Source organism: Crotalus tigris, unplaced genomic scaffold (assembly GCF_016545835.1).
Source record: "Crotalus tigris isolate CLP2741 ecotype Arizona unplaced genomic scaffold, ASM1654583v1 scf7180000019583.1695794, whole genome shotgun sequence".
In the NCBI taxonomy this organism is placed as follows: Eukaryota; Metazoa; Chordata; class Lepidosauria; order Squamata; family Viperidae; genus Crotalus; species Crotalus tigris.
Window position 1 is genome coordinate 1324170 of NW_024097605.1, and position 24402 is coordinate 1348571.

General features: G+C 41.3%; 1 protein-coding gene across 6 annotated transcripts in view; it reads left to right on the forward strand.

Moving 5' to 3' along the window:
* Positions 1-24402, forward strand: part of MON2 (MON2 homolog, regulator of endosome-to-Golgi trafficking) — a 145557-nt gene that overhangs the window by 92824 nt on the left and 28331 nt on the right. For 4 of the 6 annotated variants that reach the window (XM_039363744.1, XM_039363740.1, XM_039363745.1 and 1 more), the window contains 4 exons: positions 681-1309; positions 22913-23056; positions 23498-23515; positions 24051-24179. In XM_039363744.1, the coding sequence (XP_039219678.1) occupies positions 681-1309; positions 22913-23056; positions 23498-23515; positions 24051-24179 (920 nt within the window). The remainder of the gene's footprint in view (positions 1-680; positions 1310-22912; positions 23057-23497; positions 23516-24050; positions 24180-24402) is intronic. The other 2 variants (XM_039363742.1, XM_039363743.1) reach the window with 1 other exon arrangement.

The window sequence follows — 24402 nt, forward strand, 5'->3', positions numbered from 1 at the left end:
AACAGTTAAGGTAGTAAATGACAATCATGTGATTGCAAGATGCTGCAGTGTTGTAAGCTAGTTACCAAGTACCTGGATCATAATCATAAGCATGAGAACTAATCAAGAACCACTCGTTCAGCACCAGCATAAGTTTGAATGGTTGTTGAACATGTAGTCATTAGGCAAGGACTACCTGTATGTTTATATCACACACATAGTTATGTAATGATACAAATGGGGTGAAATGACACAAATGATGTAAATTAAGCTTTAATTGACATTCTGCTTTAAGAGAGGACTTCTTGTGAAATGATCTCCTAACTTGAATTTGCACAGTATTGTTTAATAGTGGATTGGGCAGTATATTTGGGATGGTGTCCACGGAGGTAGAATGGCTAGTGAAATCTCACACATACTTGGGGAATAGTGTAATGCAGGGGTCTTCAAACATGGCCCTTTTATAACTTGTGGACTTCAACTCCCAGAATTCCTTAGCCAGCGTGCCTGATTGAGGAATTCTGGGAGTTGAAGTCCAGAAGTCATAAAAGGGCCAAGTTTAAAGACCCCTGGTGTAATGTATCTTATTTTGTATACTTTATAACAAATCAATCTTATCTCTTACCAGTGAGCTTTTTTAAATATATATCAATGATGATGAAGCATGCAGTATCTTACTGAGCTTTCTTTTTCCCTAATAGGAGATTTTTCTGAAGCTTGGGATGTTCTTCTTGATCACATTCAGTCAGCTGCACTCAGCAAAAACAATGAGGTTTCTTTGGCTGCTTTGAAAAGCTTTCAAGAAATCTTACAAATTGTATCTCCTGTTAGAGAAACTGAAAAACCTGATATACCTCCTGCTATTAATGTTTCTGTGCCTGTCCTCATAGGATCAGTGACTGCCACTGACCTTGGAAGATGTTTTATGAGAACTGATTCTATAGGAGAAAGGATTGGAAAATACAGTGCAACTGAGCCCCCTGTGATAACTGATGAAATTGAAGACTTGAATCTTTGGTGGGCTGCATGGAACAGTTGGTTTAGAATTGGTTCAGAAAGTACAAAGCCTCCACTTTCTTTTGATAAAATGACTTTTATTCCCAGCCAGCCTTTTCTCACAGCTTTAATACAGATATTTCCAGCCCTTTATCAACACATCAAAACAGATTTCAGCATGGATGATCTCCAAAAACTAGGTGTCATTCTACATGGTGCAATCTCTGTTCCAATCAGTTCAGATGCATCTCCTTTCATCTTACCATCTTATACTGAGGCAGTTCTAACAAGTTTGCAAGAAGCTGTTCTTATGGCTTTAGATGTCTTACAAAAGGTAACACAATTTTTAAATATTTCTGAAAAGCATGTAGTTTCTTTAATGCTGTCATCCATGGCCTTAAATATTAGTAACCATAATTAGCTTTAATTACTTAATTTTTCTACATCTTAAAAGAAATACTGTTTCAAGTGTCTGCTGAGTATTCTTTATTCAAAAGATCTGTCACAACATAGATTAATGCTACATTTTTAATTTATTATTTATGTATTTATTTTTTTCACATTTATTCCTCAGATAGGGATTCTGGGCAGTATACAATAAAATGTTAAAAAATAAAACAGTGTATTTAAAAGTTAAAAATTTAAGAGGTGGCAGATTAAAATTAATTAAAAAGTGAAAGGTGAGCTTTCAGAGACTAACCAGCCCCACGGCTATGTGCTTCTCTGAGCTTCCCATGCAAGTCCACAGAGCCGTTTTAACTGTTTTTCAGAAAATTAGGAGAGTGGGGGCCTGCCTCAGTGGGGGGCCTGCCTCATCTCTGCAGGAGGAATATTCCACAGGTGGGGGCAACAGCAGAGAAGGCTCTTTTGGTTTTTTTTAAACAAATATTTTATTGTTCTTTTTACAATAATAATCTCCAGGGCCTGGTGTACAACATGTTGTCTTGATTTACATATTTGAAAAAAGCAATAATAATTAAGTCAATAATGATTTTGATAATTCCATAAGTAGTATATTAATTAATATTTCTTTGATCCTCCCTTCTCCCAATTGTATTCTTCTTCAACTTTAAACAAATATAATTCTTAATATTTTCTAAATAAATGATTAAATATAGACATTTTTTCATATTTGTACAGATAATGATAACATCTTTGTATAATGTTTTTATCAGCTTATATTCTTATAAAAATCACTAATTAGTTCACCATGCATCCTATTTTCGTGATTTTTGTTTAATCTATTCTTATCAGTCGTAATTTTCTCAATGCTAGTCATCTAAATATCCAAATTTTTCCATTTAAGTACACCATCCTAATATTTTCATATTTCATGTATTATAAAAATACTGTACTTCTTATCTATCTTATAGCATCTGCGTAACATCCTTTCTGATCAGCTTATATTTCACTTATATTTATAAAAGTTACATCATCCCAATATTTTTACATTTCATATATTGTAAAACATACTATACTACTTAAATCTCTTATCCCTCTTGTTATAGGGCCCCTTTATGTTCAAAGTTCTCTATTCTTTTAACCATATTCAAACAAGTGTTTGCTCATGTAATACTCCATCTGGTACGGCAAGTCAAATCTCTTGAATCTGTCTCTAGCCTTCTTTTGCCGAGTAGCTTTCCAAGTTGGTATATTCCACTTATCCGTCTGTTCCTGTGTTTTTGACAGTATTGTTGGGAATAAAGAAGATAAAATAGATAAAGTGTATACTTTCTGTCTCCGAACTCTGATGATTCTCCTGGAAATTCTATAACCCATTCCATTTTTTGTTCTTATATCAAATCTTGTAATTTTTTTTCCTATTTGTATTAAGTTGTAGTTCTTTTCATTTGTAGCTTTGTTGATTTGATCATGTTCTTCAAATTTGTGTTCTGTTATCTGATTTGTTTGTTAATTCAACATCATTTTCTGAGTGTTTTTTGATTGTAGATTTAGGTTAGAGATGTGCTTATTTATGTCGTCAAAGTTGTTTTTGATTTTCTCGTGGTTTAAATCTATTGTCATTTGTATCTGTCGTAACATTGCACACATTTCCTCTTGGAAAGTATTTGTTTTGCCTTTAAATATTTCTTCTGGAGGTCTTTGATGTTCCAGGCTAAATCCTTCAAGGGTAAATATTGTGGTGTTCTGTCATTTTTTGATAGGTGTATGATATCCATGTTGTCTCCCCCCTTCAAATAGTCTTTCATCAATATTTTAGTCTCTATAGTTAGTTATCCAACCTACCAGTCTCCGAGTCGCACAACCCAATCTTATATAGTTCTTATCTTTATATATATTTTTTGTAGTCTAATGTATTTCCAATTGTCAAGGCCTCAGTACAGGCAATATTTTGTAACAGTTTTTTTTTTTATATTCAGCGGTCAATTATCAATCAGTCAAAGTTGCAATTCAGTACGTTTAGCCACTTTACGTTCTTCCTGTAAATTCTTCTCTAAAAGATTAGCCAAGAGCTGAAGTTTTTCTTATTCTATAAACAATTCTTAGATTTAGACAACAGTCCAGGTATTTTTCTTTCAGACACTTTTTAATCCTATGACTGGCCCAGTTCTTTCTTTGTTCCCAGCTGTCTTCTTGAAAGTTATTTAAAGTTCAAGGGAACAGATTATTCTTTGTTTCTGGGCGTCCTGCCAATTTCCTAGTCATTATTGTTAATATTCTGTGCTCTGATTCTCCACTAGGTGTCAGTAGTTGTTTATTTTCCAGTTTTTTCAGACAAAAAGTTATTGTTATATATTTTTTATAATTTCATCAAAACCCGGTAGGGTATAGTCTTAACAGGGTTTTTTTTTTTTTAGTTTTTAAATTTGTCCAGACTGTAGTATTTTAAATTTAATTTCAATATATTTCTTTCCCCCTTAGTATTAGTTTGCCGCTTCCGTCTATGAAGGAGTGGGGATGTAGTCCCCTCCCTTCACTTTTGGAACTTTTCTTGCTTTTGGGGTTTTTCCCAAGGAGTCAGTTAAAAGACAGAAGAGAGAAGATCAATGATCTCACCAATTCCAAGCATGTTGTTCACCGATGTTCTGGTTTGTGCTCTTGAACTTCAGCTGCAAGTAGCTTGGGCTAGACGCTGATGTACAGCTAGCCTTTATCCTGTCAGATCAGAGGGCTTCCCCCAGATCGAACGGAACGACCGCCGTTGTTTCATGATCAGTGGGGCACCCCTCCTTCACAGTCACCTCTTTGGGGTGACTTCAGACCCATTTAGGGTCCCCCTGGTAGGGCAAAACTGGCCATGGGAAGCGGAGCTCCACTATCCCACGACCGTCCGCTACGGCAGGGCTTTTCAACCTTTTCACCGATTGTACCACTTTTAGGATATGGCAATATTTGAGTACCACCTAGCAAGGTGTCAAAAATTTGATGACAAAACAACAACAACAAAAAAAACCTGTTTAAAATTGCAATTGCACTGAAATGACTTATGATCATTTTTCACACTTATGACCATTGCAGCATGCCCAGGGTCATATAATTTATATTTGGATGCTTGGCAACTAATTCATATTTAGGATGGTCACAGTGTTCCAAGGTCATATGATCCCCTTTTGCAACCTTTTGACAAGCAAAGTCAATGGCAGGGCTGCTGGTGGCCAAGTGCTAAGGCAGGACTTCCCTGCCTCCCTCTTTCTCATGCCCTCCTCCTTCTGAAGGAAGAATTTGACCCCCCTTATTTTCCCTCTTCCACATATTCATCAAACAAGGAAAAGCCTCCAGAGACAGAAAAGACAAGCTGCTGAGTGAACTAGCTTAAAAAAGCACATTCGCCCTTAAGAATTAGCTACTGACTAGAAAGGAAAGTTAAGGAGCACAGCCGGCATTTAAGGAAGAAAAAAAATATGTAGTAAGTATTAGCTGCCGGCTAAAGCAGCTTCCCCAAATGGCTCTATTCATAAGTAAAGGAATGCTACAGGCAAAAATACATTCAGGAAAAAAATACTTCAAAATCCCTTGCAGCAAAACTTACAGCTAACAATAGGAGAGCAATAGAAGCTAACATGAGACATCAGACATTAGCCAAATAGAAATTGCGAAACATTCCTTAAGAACACAAACCCCTCATTGCACAAAACCCAGAACTTCAAAGTCACGAAAGCACATAAGAATCCTTCCACTCTCCATCTCCCTCCCTTTGTGTCTCACTTCCAGTTGATGCTACCTTTCTTCATTCCTCGTGGAGGGCAGCCATTCCCGTGCTGCATTTCTTGCCTCTTTGTTGCTGCCAGCACAGGTGGCTGCCACAGAAGTTGTAGATCGGTTCATGGCCGGCCTGCTTGGCCTCCTTTCCTCCCCACCGTCCTCCTTCCCCTTCGTTGCAGCTAGAGCTGACTCCACCTCCTCCCAAGGCTGCTTCTTTTTTTTCTCTCTCCCTCTCCCGCCCAAACTGCCTCCTTTTATAGCCTCTCCTGTCTCTGCCCCCTCCTCCTCCTTTCTCATGGGGAAGGGTGAGCCAGAAGTGAGCTTGGGGCCTTTGCCTCGCCTCAGTCACTCTGCAGCTCCAGAGAACTCTCTCGCAGTAAGTCCTTGCCTGTGCTGGCTCTTTCCTTCCCCCACGACACTTGGCTAGGCAGGGCTGTGTACCACCTGCCACACATGAATATACCACAAGTGATACGCGTACCACTTGTGGCGGTTGAAAAGCCGGAAGTCCCCAAAGAAGGTTCTTTTGCTTGGCCCTGCCTATCAGAGTTCTTTAACATCATATCCGGTGCATATTTTCTGAATCAAGAAAATGTTCTCAAAAAGTAGAAATCTGAAATTAATTTGCAGATGCTATAATGCATTTAAAATGTAATGTATTTGTAAAATGTAAATTAAATTGATAGATCTTGATCAGTGTAATTCTAATAAAGTTTCAGTGAAATTAATGAAACTTGCCATTACCTTTAACTGAAATTTTGTGTCAAGCCGTCCAGGGCTTGACACACGAAAGGGGGGACAGCATGGTGGTGAAGGAGGAGAACCAGCACAGGATCCAAAGCAGCTCACCGTCCTGGAAAGAAAGCACGAGCCATGGATCATCCTCCTGGTGTTCTGGCCGCTGAAACAGCTGACAGGTGGTTCCAAAAAACATGGGATGCGCATGCGCAGATAGGCTGCTCTGCGCCTGTGCAGAATAAGGGTGAGCTGCCGAACAGCTGATGAGTGGCAAGCCTGCGAACAGCTCATGGGCGGTAGCCTGAAGAATGTATTGCTGGGCCAAGGCGTCCCAGGAAGGACACAGACGTAGTAGCTGCTTTCCCTGATTGCTGCTGGGTGCTGGTTGGGAGACAGGAGGGTGGGGTTGGGAGATGATGGATGGGTGAGGTTGTGGTTTGTTGGGCAGGGTGTGGCAGGGGTGTGGCTGATAACTAATTAGGTGGAGGGTGGGGTAGTATTAGTACAAGTACATTTAAGCAGTGCTGGGAGGCGATTGCTCCCAGCGCAAACTTTGTAGAGCACAGAGCCTGTTTTCTAGAGGTCTGTGCTGAGTCATTGCTTTACCTCAAAGTAAACCGGAGCTGATTGAACCAAGGTGCCTGCGTGTCTTCCTTTTTTCTTCAAGAGTCCAGTAGGAAAGCTGACATTTTGCTGATTTCAGTGGGATTCATATTCATTATTTCTTTTTTAAAAAATATTAACACTACCAATTACTGTTACCAGTTGCTTACATAATTCCTTCAGTTTTTTATTTGTTTTCTAATATATATTTATATATAAAGACTACGTTTGAGAACGGGTGCTCACTAGTTTATGTCTGTATTAAACAAGTATTCTGTTAACTTCAGTGTTGTTGATAGAAAAAGATTCATCCATTGGATAAGGTAATATTCATATTCAGAGATTTCTGGATTTGGAGGAAAAGATTTTATCTCTAGTGCATTTGCTCTGAAACAAGTTAATTTTTTTTCAAGGAAGAAGGAGCTCTGAATAATTTTTTCAACAATGCGAATGAGTCTAGCATTATATTTTTATCTGAATGCCTGTGTGTTTGTGTGTGATTATGATATTCTATGAAATGTTCTGTATTCATTAAACTCGGGAATTCTGCCTCCCCAAAGTTTCTGTAAGAACATTGAAAACTTACTTGGTTTAGAAGTAAATATAATGGCTTATAGGCCCTAAGCAGAATGTGCTCAACACTGTTTGTCTGCAGGCATAATTAATATTTATAGGTAGCTCTGTCTGGAGTGTGTTTGCTTGTCCACTCAAAACAATTAGAAAAAGAAATGCTAGCCAATATTAAGAAGAAAAGGTAGCAAATGGGAACAGGTTTGGTTAATTCTTGCTTCAGAACCCAGCTGAGCTTATAGTCACAATATTTTTTCCCTAATTTCTTCTTAGAGGCAGAATTCGTCCAATTTCTAAATATCCTGAGTGTGTCTCAGTATACATGTGGTAATTAATGAGCGGTAAACAACAATATATTGGCTTGGAAGTCTCTAAAGTAGAGGTACTAAAGTTTAGTAAGTCAAGAGAAACAAAAATATCTTGAATATAATAGGAATGTATTAAAATATTAGGAACAGGAAGAGATGGAATCAACAACAAATTTGTGAGGTATTAAAGTTGATTAAATATAAAAATGACTGACAAATATAAAAAAAATAAACTTAGGTAATTTACACATATAGAAAGAATGAATTACCATAGAGTCACAAAACATATATCATGGTGGGTTAAAAGAAAAGGCAAACAAGAATAAATTGGAATTATTGAAATCCTCAAAAAGAGAAAAGTAGAACATTTAAAGAATGTTTTGTATGAAAGGGATTGTATGAACATGATTGAAATAAAGATGGCTTAAAGGAGAGAAAAGTTTAAAGAGGTAGAATAAATGGCCTTAGTATAAACTAATTGAGCTATGTTTCTCTTTTAATTTCTGTAGCTTATTATTGTTTACTCTTTTTCTCTTATTATACATAATAGTGCTTAACCCAAAAGAAAATAGCATGATGAGTATATATGTATTATAGATATAAATACTGCATGCAACCCTACATTTAATCTGTTAAATGAACTTAAGCATTTACAATTTTTTATTTTTAGTATAAAAAAGAATAAAGTCATATTCCAAAACTGAATTATTTAACTAGGCCAGGGCTTTTCAACCGGTGGTACGCGTACCACTGGTGGTACGCGGTGGTGCCTTCCTCCCCCCCCACGGCGTCGCCTTCCTCCCCCCTCCTTCCCAGCTCACTTGTTTGTGGAAAACATGCTGCTTGGCGGCAGCCTGCACGAACCCTACCAAACGCACCCTGCATGGGGCGTGCGCGAAGAGTGCAGGCGTAGAGCAAGGCTCCGCCCTCCCCAGGAACTCATTGTGCAGCAACCGGATTGACTTCTTCTCGTGCGTGCGGGTCAGCGCAATCCGTGTCGCCCTTCCCCCCTCTTCACAAGCGCTAGCCTGATAGGGGACAGAGCCGTCCACTCCCTTGGCAGGAAGGGGTTTGAGACTGCTCGCGTTGCAGCCCTGAGCACCAACATCACAACCGCCTCTCCTTTTCCCCCTTCTCTCTCTCTCTGTTGCGGCCTCACTCTCTTCCATCTTCTTTTCCTTCCCCTCCTACAAGCTTGCAATACCCCTCACGGTCCTCATGTTGCCTCCTGGAAGACTCATCCTGCGGCAGTAGGTGGGAATCAAGGCCCACGTTTGTTTTGCTGACGCATGCCAGGTGAAGCCAACAGAATGCGGGTGAGGGACAAATGCGCCGGCCTGAATCCCTCCCCCCAGTTTCGCAGCATTTAACCCTTCCTGATTTCTGCAACGGCTGGCCTCCCCACCTGCCAGTCAGTTTCCCCTTCTGTTGCCTGTATCACAGGCTTAAAGTCTGGGCTATTGGCTGACTGATCGCCTTTCTCCCCCCCTCATCTTTTTGGGACAGGCGCCTTTGCAGCGGGTTTCCCCTTCTGTTAATTATCAGAGGTTTTAAAGGCAAGCTACTCCTGGAGCATAAAAGTAGAAGGTCGAAACGGCGAGAGTGATGCAGTCTCCGACCTTCTGCTTCAGGCTGAAACAGTCTCAAGGGTGGGGATCGGAGATTACTTTGCCCGAAGGAAGGATGACTTGGCCATGCGGGTTTGTCTCCCTTCCTTTGGAAGAGAGAGAAAAGCATCACTCTCTTTCTTTAGGCGGGTGCAAATGTAACTTAAGAACGGTAGCAATGCGGCCAGAAATGGGCATCTCTTGACAGTGCTGGGGAGAGCTATGGGAAGGAAAATGTACACGGAGAGGATCGGGGAACCTGGCTTGAATGTTGGGCCCCGGTAGGGGAAAAATGACTGGGAGAAGTAGCCGGTTCATAACATACGTGCCTAAAAACGGGAGATGAACCGGCGACATCCCCGCCCTGCCTGCGCGCTCTCCTCTGCCTCTGTGTGCCCACAGGCATGGCCGTGATGTCAGGCAGGGCCGTGATGTGTTGCTGCCTGCCAAAACCAGGTTGGGGTCTAGGCGGCGTAGCACAGGACGAAGGAAGGAAGGAAGGAAGGAAGGAACAATTGGAGCTGCAGCGCTGCAGCCTTCCAGTCCTGTGAGCGTCCCTGTGCCATTTGGCTGTGGTCCAGGCTTTGCATTCATCAACTGTTCAGCGGCCAGGAGACAGAGCCTTTCAGCTTCAGGCTGCACCATTGGCCCTTAGCTCCCTGCTGCGGCCTCGCGCCCATCAGCTGTTCGGCGGCTAAGAGTCAGAGCCGCTGAGCTGTTCATCAGGATGCCCACATGGCCTCGTGCCCATCAGCTGTTCGGCGGCCAGAAGTCGGAGCCGCTCAGCTGTTCAGCGGGACACCCACGCTGCCTACATCCACACTGCCAGGCAAAACGGCACCAGCCGCTGGTTTCCTTTGCCGCCCCGCACGTCATCCTCAACCCCTCCCCCGCCTGTTCATGTCGAGCCCGTGGAGGTGAAGGAAAGGAAGGAAGGAAGGGACAATGGGAGAGGGAGGGAAGGAGGAAAGGACAAAGGGAGGTGAAGGAAAGAAAAGGAAGGGACAATGGAAAAGAGGGAGAGCAGGAAGAAGGGACAAAGGGAGCTGAAGGAAAGGAAGGAAAGAAGAAAGGAAGGAACAGTGGGAAGAAAGGGACAAATGGAGGTGAAGGAAGGAAGGAAGGAAGGAAGGGACAATGGGAGAGAGTAGGAAGGGACAAAGGGAGGTGAAGGAAAGGAAGGAAAGAAGGAAGGGACAATGGGAGAGAAGTGAGAGAAGGAAGGCAGGCACTCACCCCAGTCCCATCCCCCTCCACCAGAGACCCACGGATTCCCCCCCCCACAGGCACCCTGCAACCTGAGTGATCAGCTGGCCAGGCCCCCGGTTATTGATCACATGACCCTGGGACACTGTGAATGTCATAAGTATGAATCAGTTGCCAAGCATCCAAATGTAAATCACATGACCCTGGGGATGCTGCAACAGTCATAAGTGTGAAAAATTGTCATAATTCGCTTTTTCCAGTGCCGTTGTAACTTCAAACAGTCACTAAGCGAATTGTTGTAAGTCGAGGACTACTTGTACTTTCTCATTTTTTCCTTTTTTGGGGGGGGGTCAAGTTTTTGATACCTTGCTGGGCGAGTGGTGGTATTGCCTTATCCGAAAAGTGGTACAATGGGTGAAAAGGTTGAAAAGCCCTGAATTAGGCACTTTACTTTAACTGATGAAAAGTAAGTGTACTAATCATACCAAATAGCTGTTTAACTTTATTTCTTTATATTATTCTAAGGATTTTATTTTAATTTGCTACTTATATATTCCATTTATAATTTTATATTCCAATATTTAGTTTCAAAAATACCATGGATCATGACTTTTTAAAATATAGGAATGCTTTTAAGACATGTTCTATATAAATAAAAAAACATGAACAATGGATACAGGGTACAAGGATCTACATGTAAAAGAAAAGAGCATTAAAAAATACACCAATTGACTGAAAAAATACCGTCTTTAGTACAGTGGATTCCAATCTTTTGGAGACTAGGGACCAGTTTTGTGGAAGACAATTTTTCCACAGACCTGGGAGGGGGTTTCAGTTTCACTTGCTCACTTGCCACTCACCTCCAGCTGTGCGGCCCAGTTCCTAACAGGCCACGGACAGGGACCGGTCTGTGGTATGCGGTTTGGGACTCCTGCTTTAGTAATAAGTTGTGTAGTATCACTTAAGAAGTAGAAGGAGAAGTTTTGATCTAAATCAGGAATGTCAAACTGCCGGCCCATGGGCCAGATGCATCATACTGAAACTGCACCCACCCCATTGCTGGCAATGGGGAAAAAGTTTGACATGCCTGATCTAAATAAATGAAGTTTTTATCTATGCTGATTTAAATTACTTTCATTGAAAACAATCCAAGCTAAAAGAAGAATCTGACTTGAGACTCAAAGCCGCACATTATCTAGAATATAAACGTACAGAGTAAAGGCAAGAGTTACATGAGGTTAGCCATCAAATAAAAATGCAAAATTTTTATAAATGTTTTGATTCTGGATTCAAGATGTAAAATATTAAAAACAATCTCAGTTCTAATGCCGCAGCTTTGATTGTAAAAGAAACACAGATAAATAGGGAGCAAAATCTCATGCTTCAAAATATAACTCCTTAATATGCTCCACATCATCCCATAAAGCCCCTGTAATTGCTGTATACAGAAATGGAATAGCCATTGGCTCATAGAACATTCCTTTTCCCTACAAGTTGGGGATACCGTACTTGTCATGGTTCCGAAAGATGAAACTCTTCAAAGAACTTTGAGGCATTGTTTACCTTAACGAATCTTTAATCGAGCAGCATAGCTTAGGTACATACATAGTTGAAGCCAAAATCTGACTTCCCCTCGCTTCAGCACATAGATCAAAGCACAATTCCCTTCTACAACTAACAGTCATAAATCACATTCTCCAATTAGTTTGAAATGCTGGCTTCCCGCTCAGTTTGTTATCCTGCCATGCTTTATCAGCTCTTGTTATAATATTGTATGTCTAACTAACTCCCATCACATTCCTCTCCCTCCCCCAGTATCATCTAATTCTAAGAGTAATAGTATAAGAAAGAAAAAGGCTGCATCTCCATCTGTTGTCAAAGCAAGAACATCCAATGTTAGCAGCATTGACATCTCCCTCCTTACAAAAAGGACAGATCCTGTAGCGTAAACAAAAGCATATGTTAGGGACTGTCTCTCGGTTTGTTAGGGTGTTTCTTATAAATTCCTTTGATGAGTCTGTTGGCTTTCACATCACTAGATTTCACCCAAGTGGCTTCAGATAGCGAGTATCCCTTCAATTTGTACTAGGTACTACAATTTCAATAGGAGCCTACTAATAACCTTCTGCAGTTAATGTTCAACATTAAAGTAGTTTCTTTGTCATTTAAATCCACAAAGATATCCAATAGGAATAATTGAGGGGTGAACTTTATCTTCCTTTTAAAAATCTTTTGAACGTTCCACCAAATCATAATCCAAAAAGCCTTTACCTTTTTACAATTTGACCAAACATGAAAATATGTCGCATCCATATTACCACATCTCCAACATTTGGGTTGTAAATTTAGATACATACAAGATAATTTTTTAGGATCTAAATGCTATCTGTAAAACATTTTATAAAAATTTTCCCTCAAATTTTGAGCTTGTGTAAATCTAACATTTCTAATCCAAATTGTCTCCCATAAGTCCAATGGGATCGGATCCTGGATATTCTGAGCCCATTTAATCATACAATCTTTAACCAATTCTGTTTCAGAGTCTAATTCTATTAAAGCATTGTAAATTCTTTTTATATGGGCCTGACTCTGATCTTTAATCTGAATAACCAGATTTCCATCTTCTAGTGTTATTCCTTCTTTTTTATCTACAGTCCACCTGTCCACTATTTGTAAATATTGAAACCATGACTGTAGAATATTTTCTTGCCTTAATACATCTAGAGATTTTAAATGCCAATCCGAACCTGACCAAGTTAATAATTCTTTATACGAAATTTTATCAAAATTCATCCCCTTAGAAATCCCCTCAATTGCATGTCTAGGAATCCCCCAGATAGGTATTTTATAGTTTAACCTATAATAATACTTTTTCCAAACTCAAAGTAAGGCACTCCTCAAAATATGTGATTTGAAAGCCCGGTCCACTTTCTTATTAAAAATTAAATATGCATGCCAACCATACATTAAATCCCATCCTTCAAGAACAAGAATATCCTTATTTGTTAAATTAAGCCAATCACTTATCCAAGTTAAGGCGACTGCATCATAGTATAATTTCAAGTTAGATGCTTTAAGTCCTCCTCTTTCTCGGGCATCTTGCAAAATCTTAAACTTAACCCTTGTTTTTTTCCTAGCCCAAATGAATTTATTGATACCCTTCTGCCATTCCTCCAAATTTACATCTTTTTTTAAAATAGGTATCATCTGAAACAAGAAAAGAAACTTTGGTAGAACATTCATTTTTACAGCTGAAATTCTCCCTAACAATGACAATTGCAGTTTTTTCCAGTCATTTAAATCCTTTTGCACTTTTGCTCATAGTAATTCATAATTATTTTTATATAATTTTCCATTTGAGGCAGTTAAATATACTCCCAGATATTTAACCTTTTTCACCATCTGAAAACCTGTGGCTTTAACCAAACTTTCCTTGTCATTGGCTAACATATTCTTAGATAATATCTTAGTCTTATGGTTATTGACTTTAAAACCAGAAACTTTTCCATACTGTGTAATAAGTTCTTATAGACAATCAACCACTCTAATCGGTTGTTCCAAAATCAAAACCAAATCATCCGCAAAAGCCCATAATTTATACTCATTTTTTCTTATCTTTATGCCCTTGATTACCGTTGATTCTCGAATCTGGATCAACAAAATCTCCAATGTCAAAACAAATAACAATGGAGATAATGGGCATCCTTGTCTTGTCCTTTTTCAATATTAAAAGTCTCAGTCAATCCCCCATTAACAACAATTTGAGCAGATTGTTGCTGATATATAGCTTTAAGTGCATGTAAAAAATTATCCCCAAAATTCATTTCTCTACCAGTGAGAATAAGAATTGCCAATCTAATTGATCAAAGGCTTTTTCAGCATCCAAAAATATAAAAGCCACAGGAATCTGATTGTTCTTATCCAAATACTCAATTAAGTTAATAATTTGTCTAACATTATATTTCATGTATCGCCCTGTTATGAATCCTGATTGATCACTGTGAATCAAATCCTTCATAACCTGCATTAATCTATTTGCCAAATTTTTTGTAAAAATCTTGTAATCTACATTTAATAATGATATCGGCCTATAATTCTTAGGCTCTGTAAGATCTTGATCCTCCTTCGGAATCAATGATATAAACGCTCTTTTCCAAGAAGGAGGAACTTGTGCTCCCAGCAAGATACTATTAAAAAGCTCCTTTAATGGCTCCAACATTTCTTCATATAAATTTTTATAATACGTCGACGTCAATCCATCTGTTCCTGGAGACTTTCCTGAGAAGGCAGAAATGGGGTTTTCTATAGTTGATAACTAGAGATGAAATAGAATTGGATTCTGACATCCTATCCCCTTAAAAATAAAACAGATCCACCTGAAAGAAAACAAAACAGGTATAAAAGTTAGTCAGGCTTGTTAGGATACTCTGTGTGAAAATTCTTTAATAGCTTCGGGGCTCTGACATGACATTTATGGACCCACTCGTTTTGTGAGGCAGGGAGGTGTTTCCAAGCAACTAGGTACTGAGTCGCTCCATGATATCTTCTAGCATCAAGGATTTCCTTTATTTTGAAATGTTGTTCGCCCTCCACCATGATTGGAGGTGGGGGGGGATTTTTGGCCGTAAAGGTGACTGATGCTCTCTTTTCAGCGAGATGCAATGAAAAATTGGGTGTATTTGCCTGAGATTTTTGGGTAATTCTAATTCTACTCTTACTGGGTTTATGATTCTTTTAATTGGAAAAGGCCCTATATATTTTGGTCTAAGTTTTTTACAGGGCTGTAGGGACTTTAGGTATTTTGTAGATAAGTACACCATTTCTCCTATAATGAATGGTGTAGGCTTAACCCTTTTTTTATCGGCTTGTGCTTTGTATGCCTGCCTAGCTCCATCTAGTGCTTTTCTAACTATTGGCTAGGTGTTTTGTAATTGTTCCAGCCATTCTTTCAGTGATGGGATCGTTGGTTCGTTTGGGGTTAATTCTGGCATGGGGTTGAAACTTTGACCGGTGGCTATTTGAAAAGGAGTGTAACCTGTGCTGGAGTGGACTGCATTATTGTAGGCAACTTCTGCAAAAGGGAGTAAGTCCGTCCAACCGTTCTGCTGGAAATTAAGAAAACATCTCAAATATTGTTCAAGTACTGAGTTCATTTTTTCAGCCCCCCCATTCCCTTATGGATGATGGCTAGATGTCAGTCTCTGAGTGGTTCCTAAAATGGATAAGAATTCCTTCCAAAATGCAGACGTAAATTGCACTCGCCTATCAGAGATGATGCGTTGGGGTGCCCCATGCAATCTGTAAATGTGCTGGACGAAAAGTTTCGCTAAGGCGGTGGGAATCTTTTGGCAAGGGATAAAGTGCACCTGTTTGGAAAAGAAGTCTGTGACCATCCAGACAACAGTATTCCCATTGCTTTCTGGCAATTCCACTATAAAATCCATGGCTATTTCCCTCCAGGGGGCTGAGAGATTTGCCACTGTTTGTAATAGTCCTGGCGATTTCCCTTGCAACCTCTTTGCAGTTGCACATTTTGGGCAGCTGGCCACGTAGCTTTCTATATCCTTTTTTATGGATGGCCACCAAAATTGCCGTTTAATTAAGTGTAAAGTTTTTATAAATCCAAAATGCCCTGCTGATTTTGTGTCATGGCAAAGTTGCATGAATGTGATTCTTTGGGTTGTTGGTATATATAACTTTTCCCCTACCCAAGGCAACCCGTCTCTCATTGTGCACACATTTTTGTTTTTCTGGAACCATTCATCTGTTTCCAAACTTAGGTCTTGTTTAGAAAAATGTTTCCCTTTCGAGAGGTGTGACAGCATGTCTTTCATGAGAGGCAGAGGGGATAGGTTGCTTTCACTGATTGTATTCAGGGCCCTATAATCCATGCATAAGCGTAAAGAGCTATCCTTCTTCTCTCTAAAGAGGACCGGGGCAGCCACTTTAGGCTTGGCTGGCTCAATGAAACTCCTCTCTAGGTTTTTTTAATGAATCTTTCCATTTCCTCCTTCTCCTTTGGGCTCATGGAGTATAATCTGGGCTTCGGGAGTTTTGCCCCAGGCTTGAATTCAATGGCACAGTCTGTGGGTCGGGGGGGGGGGACTCATTCAGCCTCTCCTCACTGAAAACCAGCAAGGTCTCTGTATTCCTCTGGTATTTCTGTTAGTCCCTTTTCCTCTCCCATGGATGCTTTTTCTATTCTAGATTCTGGTAGCCCCCCTTGGGATTTTAAGTCCATAGGGTCCCCCTTTGTTGAATTTGATTTCTGTCATCCTCCAATTCACCCAGGGGTTCCATTTTTTTAACCAATCCATCACTAGGACCATTGGGCATTCCAGGCCTGGGGTCACCACAAACGTTATGTCCTCCTCATTTTTTCCCAGGGAGAGGTGTATTGGTAAAGTGGCTAGGGTAGCTGGCACCCCCCCTGCTGTGGATCCATCTAACTGGCCAAATGAGATTGGTTGTTCCAGTCTCCTCGATCGAATACCCAGATTCCCCACTAGTGTCGGGCTAATGAGGCAGCGGGTGCAGCCATAGTCTATTAAGGCTTTCACCTTCACGGCTTCAGGCATGGGGGGAATTAATATAGTCACTGTCTTGAGGATGGGTGTGATGCGTCCACTTACCAGGGGTTCACCCTCCGAGCTGTCATCTGAGGCGTCCACCGGCCCTGAGGTGTAGGCTGGAGTTCTTTCCCCCTGATGAGCAGAGGTGGGAGGGTTCCACAATTTCCATCATTCTCATGGCAGTTTCTTTTGGCTTAGCTGAAGATTTTCTGGATTTCCTGATCGAGGATTTGTCTGGGTTGTGCTGGGGGCTTTGGAGCGGCTCGATGCCCTTTTCTTCCGCACTTGAAACAACCCATTTGCTTCTTGGCTGTAGCCAATGGTTTCATTGGTTCGTGTGTCAACTCAGGCGGGGAGCGGCTCCATTGTTTTCCTTGGCGGTGTCTCTTCAATATGTCGATCTCTGCTTCCTCTGCCAAAATGTACCATTCATCAAGTTGGTGTGGGTCCCCTCGGGGCAGGCAAGCGCCATATAGGTCATAATTTAGTCCGTCTTTCAAATGGCTAAGGAGGATGTGTTCTGGCCAGTTCAGTTTGCTGGCGATGGCCCGGAATTCTTGCGTATATTCGGCCACCGGGCGTTTGCCTTGCCTCATCGTTTTTATCCTTTCGCAGGCTTTCTGATCAGCCAGGGGGTCCTCAAATCGCCTTCTCAGAGAGGACATGAAACGGTTGAAGTCGTTGAGCTCTGGGGCATTGGAGTCATGCAAGTTCACCACCCAATCTGCGGCCGGTCTGTCCAGGGCAGATTGCACGATCCGGATGCGGGCTTTGTCGCTGGGGATGTCCCCCCCGTATTCCTTCATGTAGCTGAGGACTTGGGTTAGGAAAAACCCCAAGCGTGTTGGCTCTCCTTTGAATTTCACCTCTAACGGCGGACGTCTTGGAATGGATCAGTGCCTCCGTTGTTGGTGGTAGTGTCTTCCGTCCAGATTGCCATCTGTGGTTCAGCAGGGGGTGGGGACTACTGGATCAGCAGATGTCCCCAGGGCTGCAATTTCTACTTCCCCCTTGGTGTCTCTCCCTTTGCAGCTCCAGGAGCTGGGGCAGCCGTAGGGCTCAGGATTCTCCTCTCCTAGGGAGCTGAGAGTTCTCTTCATCAGGTCAATAGCTTTCTCTAGCATCCAGTTTGAGTACGGTGCCCAGCTTTCTCCCTCTTCACTTGCGTGCAGGGATTTCTCCATCTCCTGCTTCCATTCTGGTTGCTTGGCTCCCCGTCTCAGGGTCACCTTTCTTGATTTCTTTTCCCACTCGCTTTTCTTTCCAACGCCCATTGACCAACGAGGCTTGTGGTCCTGTGTGTCCACCACTTCTTCTCCTGAGGAATCTGACATCTCGGATCCCGACATCTGGCAAGGTTCCAGTCGGGGCAGCGGCTCTCTTTCCGGGGAGTTTTCCCCCTTTCTTGCTCCATTGTCTGAAATGGTAATTTTTTGCAAAATCCCCCAGCAAGGGTCTCCCTTCCAGGTGGATTAATTTTGCTAGTCCTGTCTAATGTAAGGACCCACCCCATTTTGCATCTTAAGAAGACAGACCTCTTGATATAGTTCTTCCAACAGGCATGCATCCTTTATTAAGGGAAAATGGTTGCAGGCGTTCTAGACAGGACTTGGGGTCCACGCTCTCCCATTCAAGGTTTTAAGGGATTTCCCAGTAGCCCCACCCAGTCACCTCTTCTTCCAGCGACAGTCTCAGGCATTACACTCCCACCCCGTTTTCCTTACTGCCGGCTAGAGGGAGACTTTAGAGAGGAGTACATGAAAGGTAATAGCCCCATTGTTATGGTTAGTCCTTTTGGTAATATCCACATCCAGTCCCTTTGAAATGTACTGAAGGAAGTGAGGGCCATAAAGCCCCTTTGTTCACCCCTTTCCCTTCATCGAATGACAGAATCCAGAAAAGGCAGAAATGGGGTTTTCTATAGTTGATAACTAGAGATGAAATATAATTGGATTCTGACACTCAGTAAATTTTTTCGAGGTGTAGGCGCAGGGTTGCAAGGCCCCACTTTTGTTCTTTTGCAGTAATACAGCTCCTATGGGTACATCGCTGGCGTCGGCTTGAATTACAAAGGGCTCCCCTGGATAGGGGTGCTTTAGGACCGGTTCAACAGAAAATAGTCTTTTTAGATTCTCAAAAGTGGTTTGATAGCCCATAGTCCATGCTAGTGGTAGGCCCGGTTGTGGTTTCCCTCCTCCTTTGCCTGTTTTGAGTAGTTCTGTAAGGGGTAAGGCTATCTCAGCAAAAGAGGGGATGAATTTATGGTAGAAGTTGGCAAAACCTAGGAAGCTCTGGAGCTGTTTGTGAGTCTTTGGGGGCTGCCATTCAGTTACACCTTTCACTTTGGCTGGGTCCATTTCAGTGCCCTCACTGGAAATTCTATAGCCAAGATAAGCTAATTGGGTCTAGTGAAATTCACATTTTGACAGTTTGACATAGAGCTTAGCATTCAATAGTTTCTTTAACACTTCACTTACCAGCTTTATATGATCAGTCATATACATGCTGTATATCAGGATATCATCAAGGTACACCAGAACCCATTTGTATAAATGATCGTGTAGGACCTCATTAATCAACTGCATGAATACAGCTGGGGGCCCCTGTAGTCCAAATGGCATGACTTTGAATTGATAGCTCCCCATGGGGCAGTTGAAGGCAGTTTTCCACTTGTCTCCCTCCTTTATTCTCACCTGGTAATATGCCTCTCTCAGGTCTAATTTAGTGAGGACACTCCCCTTAGCCAGGTGAGTTAGTAAGTCCTTCAGGAGAGGGAGGGGGTATTTATTTTTCACACTCACAGCATTGAGACCCTTATAGTCTACGCAGAGATGAAGAGACCCATCTTTTGTTCTCTAAACAACACGGGCTCCCACAGCAGACTTGGCCTGTTCAGTGAACCCCCTCTCTAGGTTTTTGCCCACGTATTACTGCATCTCCTCCATTTCGAGGGGGGACATGGCGTACATTCTCGGTCGTGGGAGTTTGGTTCCCGGCAACAATTCAATGGAACAATCATTGGGTCTTTGAGGAGGCAGGGTGTCACATTCCTTCTCACTAAATGCCTCTGCCAGATCCTGGTACTCACTGGGGATGAGTGGCTCGCCTGGTGGCGGTGGTGAGGCATCAACGTGCGCTCGCTTGTTGGGTGGGCTAAAGTTTCCTGTAACATCTGTTGAATCGATAGGGGGCTTGGGCCCTATAGTTAGCCTCACAGTTCTCATTCCCTTCTCCCACCAGATAAACAGCTTCCATTTGTCCAACCAGGCTAATCCTAGGATCACAGTCTCAGTCATTTTTGGAGCCACCAGGAAATGAATGAACTCCCAGTGCTCTCCTATTTCTAAGCGTAGGTGCTCAGTTAATTGAGTGACTGAAGTCCCTCCCATCAGGGAGCCATCGGCTTGCTCAATCCTCACAGGTTTGGAGAGCAGCTTTGCTCGTATGCCCATTTTCATGGCAAATGGGAAGCTAATGACCGGGAGCATCCGGAATCAACTAGCACTTTTAATTCTGCCTGTGCTCCCGACTTAGGAATTATGAGTTTGGCTGGCAGTGAAAAAGTCCTAGGAGGAAGAGGTGGGGGTCCTCCAATTCGGGGGCTTGCTCATTATATAAGTTGTTCAGCCATTCGGATGCCTCTCCGTCTAAGCCTGATGCTATGACATCGACCATAACGGCTGGGTCTGGGTAGAGATAGGCCCAGCGATTCAAATGAGAGCGCACTTGGTTGAAAAAAAAAATCAGTTTCTCTGGGTCCCCATCAAAGGTTTTTCTGAAAGGTGGAGCAATCATTGGCTGCTGAGGTCTCCCCTGTGGTTGTTGCACCCCCAGTTGCTGTTGGCCCCAATCTGGCTGCTGATTCAAAGACTGCTGGGGCCTCTACCATGGCTGTTGCACCCACCCACCCCCGTTGCTGCTGGGCCCCCTACCATGGCTGCTGCTGCATTCCCAGAGGTGGCACGTTTGGGGTCTGTTGCCATTTCCCCTGCTGTTGGTCTGCTGGGAGCTGTGGCATCCTCAACCAGTATAAGGCCCCCTGCGGCCTCAGAGGGGGTTGTTGGAACTCCCATCATCTGCAGGCCCCTAAGTGGTTGTTGCACATTAGGGGGTGGTGACTAGCCTCCTTGCTGTGGTCGTCCTCCCACCAGCTGCTGATTTCCTGGCTTCTGCACCATTCCAAGCTGTTGCAAGGCCTCTATTAGCTGCTGTAAGCTCAGAAGTCACTGACCATCCACCTGCGGGGGCTGCTAAACTCCCCACTGCTGCAGGGGCCTCAGACTGGGATTCTCTCTCTCTGTGGGGCTGGAGGCCCTGGCAGGCGATTTCAGGGGCTGGAAGGTTGTCTGATCTGCAAAGGAGGGGCTGGAGGCTTCTCTCGGCAAGAGTTGATTTCTGCTTCTCTGTCCTAGCCCTTCAAATTTCTCCACTAGCTGGCTACAAGCTGCAGACAGGCATTCCCACTCACCCGAGTCTTCAGTGACAGACCTCCTGATAGCTCTCCATCGGTCTGCTTTTGAAGCTTTTGTGGGTGGCAAGGCAGTCTCGAGGCATCTGGAGTCTCCGTTAGGCTGGGCCCAATCTGACAACCATATCAGCTCTCCTAGTTGCTTGGGTTTTGCCTCCAGCTGGGAGTCCTGCAAAAGCTCTTCCTCCCCTGGCTTGTTTGCTGCCGCTCCCCCCTCCATGATGAAATCTTCTCTTGAATCTTTGTCAGTTACCCTCAAGTCTGGGGACAGTGACTGGGGCTCAGAACCCCTAGAAAGTTTGGAAAGTTTGTAGATTTTGGCTTAATGTCATGGTTCCGAAAGATGAAACTCTTCAAAGAACTTTGAGGCATTGTTTGCCTTAAAGAATCTTTAATCGAGCAGCATAGCTTCAGTACCTACATAATTGAAGCCAAAATCTGACTTCTCCTCGCTGTAGCGCATAGATCATAGCACAATTCCCTCCTACAACTAACAGTCATAAATCACATTCTCCAATTAGTTTGAAATGCTGGCTTCCCGCCCAGTTCGTTATCCCGCCATGCTTTTATCAGCTCTTGTTACGATATTGTATGCCTACCTAACTCCCATCACATTCCTCCTCCTCCCCCCCCAGTATCATCTAATTCTAAGAGTACAGTATAAGAAAGAAAAAGTCTGCATATCCATCTGTTGTCAACGCAAGAACATCCAATGTTAGCAGCATTGACAGTACTGTTCTAATAAGTTATGCACTGCCAGATAGCACATAATAACAGCCAAAATACAGGTAGATGCTCTTTCCAAGCAGATATTCAACAATGATAATTTTCATTAATTTTTGGATTTCTGAATGGACCAATTTCTTGCATATGCCAACTAGAAGATAAATGTATTGATAAATGCTCAATAAAGTATATAGATTATTTAATATTAACCTAGTTATTACTTGTGAAATCATTTTCTTCAAAAATATTTTATTTAACCTATTTGTTTCTTCAGATAGTTACAAAAATGAAGTGGTAGCTATCTGAAGCTTTCCATTATGTTAGAATATATTTTGTTGACATAATATTGCAGTATTGTATAAAATGGGTCAGATCATTTGAACAAACATACAGTTCAGATTGGTTTGACCTTCTACTACTATTATTATCACAATACTCTTCCTTCCAAATGTCTTCTGTTTTATTTTGGTGTTATGCACACCATTATTATTATATAATTTTGGTTGTATTCTTTCCATAATATGTAGATAATTCAGGGACCAATTGCCCTGAATTATCAACTTTTTTTTTGCAATTTGACAAAAATACTATGTCTTATCTTTGTGTCTGATCTGCATTTTGCACTGTTACTATGTATCTAAGTAAATCAAATGTTAGCTAATCTGAGAGTTTCATTGATTTCTGAATTGTTACCATGCTAAGTAATGTATTAATTAGTGTATTTAATTTAAAGTTTAGAGGTTAAGTAATTACCCTTTGAATCAGTTCAGCAGACTGGGCTGCTTTATCAGTTAAATGTATTTTTCAGCAGTAATAGTAGAGTTCATGAAGCTTTCTCCTGCTAGACGAGGAACCTAATACCTACAGCATTTCACATTCCTAAAATATATATCACAAAACTATATGCAAATGTCTTGTTTTTGCAATAAATTAAATATTTTCTGGAAAATTAATTTTTTAAATTGGTTTTTATAGGTTATATGTATAGGTTCAGAAAACATGCAAGTAATGTATCCTGCTATTTTTGATCAGTTGTTAGCTTTTGTTGAATTTTCCTGTAAACCACCACAGTATGGACAGCTAGAAACAAAACACATTGCCAATGCAAAATACAATCAGGTAAGATGTAACTGTTTTACTTTTAAAAGCTTAGATTGAAAAATATGTATAGTTTTGCATGAATTTATATTATCGGCCAATATTTATTTGGCCAATATTTATGTTATCAACTAATTAAATAAATATGTAAAGTTACCTTTATTTCAGTTTTCTTTTTTTCCTGTCACTTTCCTACTTGATATTGACATTCTACTTAGAAAAGAAATTATGAAAAAAAATGTCCTACTTAACAAAGATGATTTAATTAGCTTTTCATTTTCTTTTGTATATTAAATCCCATATTTTACTTTTAATACTTTATTTTATGAAATTCAAACATAATGTCTCTGATTTGACTGTATTTGCACTAGTAATGCCACTCAAACAGAAAAATGAGATGTATAAAAATATATTAATTTTTCCTTATTCTGTTTATTATGCAACACAATGGAATCACTATAGGTACAACTGTTTGCACCGGTGAGTTAAAATTCTTTAAAGATCATGCTTAGCATTCTTCCTTCATAAACTGCAATATTGCCCGTGCTTAAAAGTGTCTTTGATTAAACATGTGTACTATGTGTGTGTGTGTGTGTGTGTATGTGTGTATGTGTGTATACACACACACACATATATACATACATACATACATTCACACACACATATGTGTGTGTGTGTGTGTGTGTGTGTTTTCTGAGGGTTTCGCGGGTGTTTGTATGTAGGTCTTTGGTTATTCGGGTTTTTTCCCGCATAAAATTGGAAGTGTCTTGGCGACGTTTCGACAAAGTCCCATTCGTCATTTTCAGGCTCCTCGAAACACAAAGCTGAAAACACCAGCCTGAAGATGACGAATGGGACTTCATCGAAACGTCGCCAAGACACTTCCAATTTTACGCTGGAGTATATATATGATTGGGATCAGATATTTTTCTTTTTGTAATCTTCCAAAATGTGCATGTAACCAAACTGGGCCTATTTATTTCCTTTTATACAATCTGTTGTTTGTTTGTTTTAGGCAGAATGGGTAGCACTTAATTATGTACCATTTGCAGAAAGATCTTTAGAAGTTGTGCTAGATCTGTACCAAAAGACTGCTTGTCACAAAGCTGTGGTAAATGAAAGAGTCCTTCAAAATATTATCAAGGTAAACATTTTATATAGACTTTAAGATTACTCCTTAAAGTGAACTGAATTGTTGTTTCCCAAGGTTGGATTGTGAATAAGCCACTCTTACGTGCCTAATAATAACAACAACAACAACAACTTTATTGTCACTTTGAATGTACACCAATTGGCATACATCAAAATGAAATTTCATTTCATACAGCTCTCAAAGGGTCACCACCTCCAATATACACTCCTTGTTC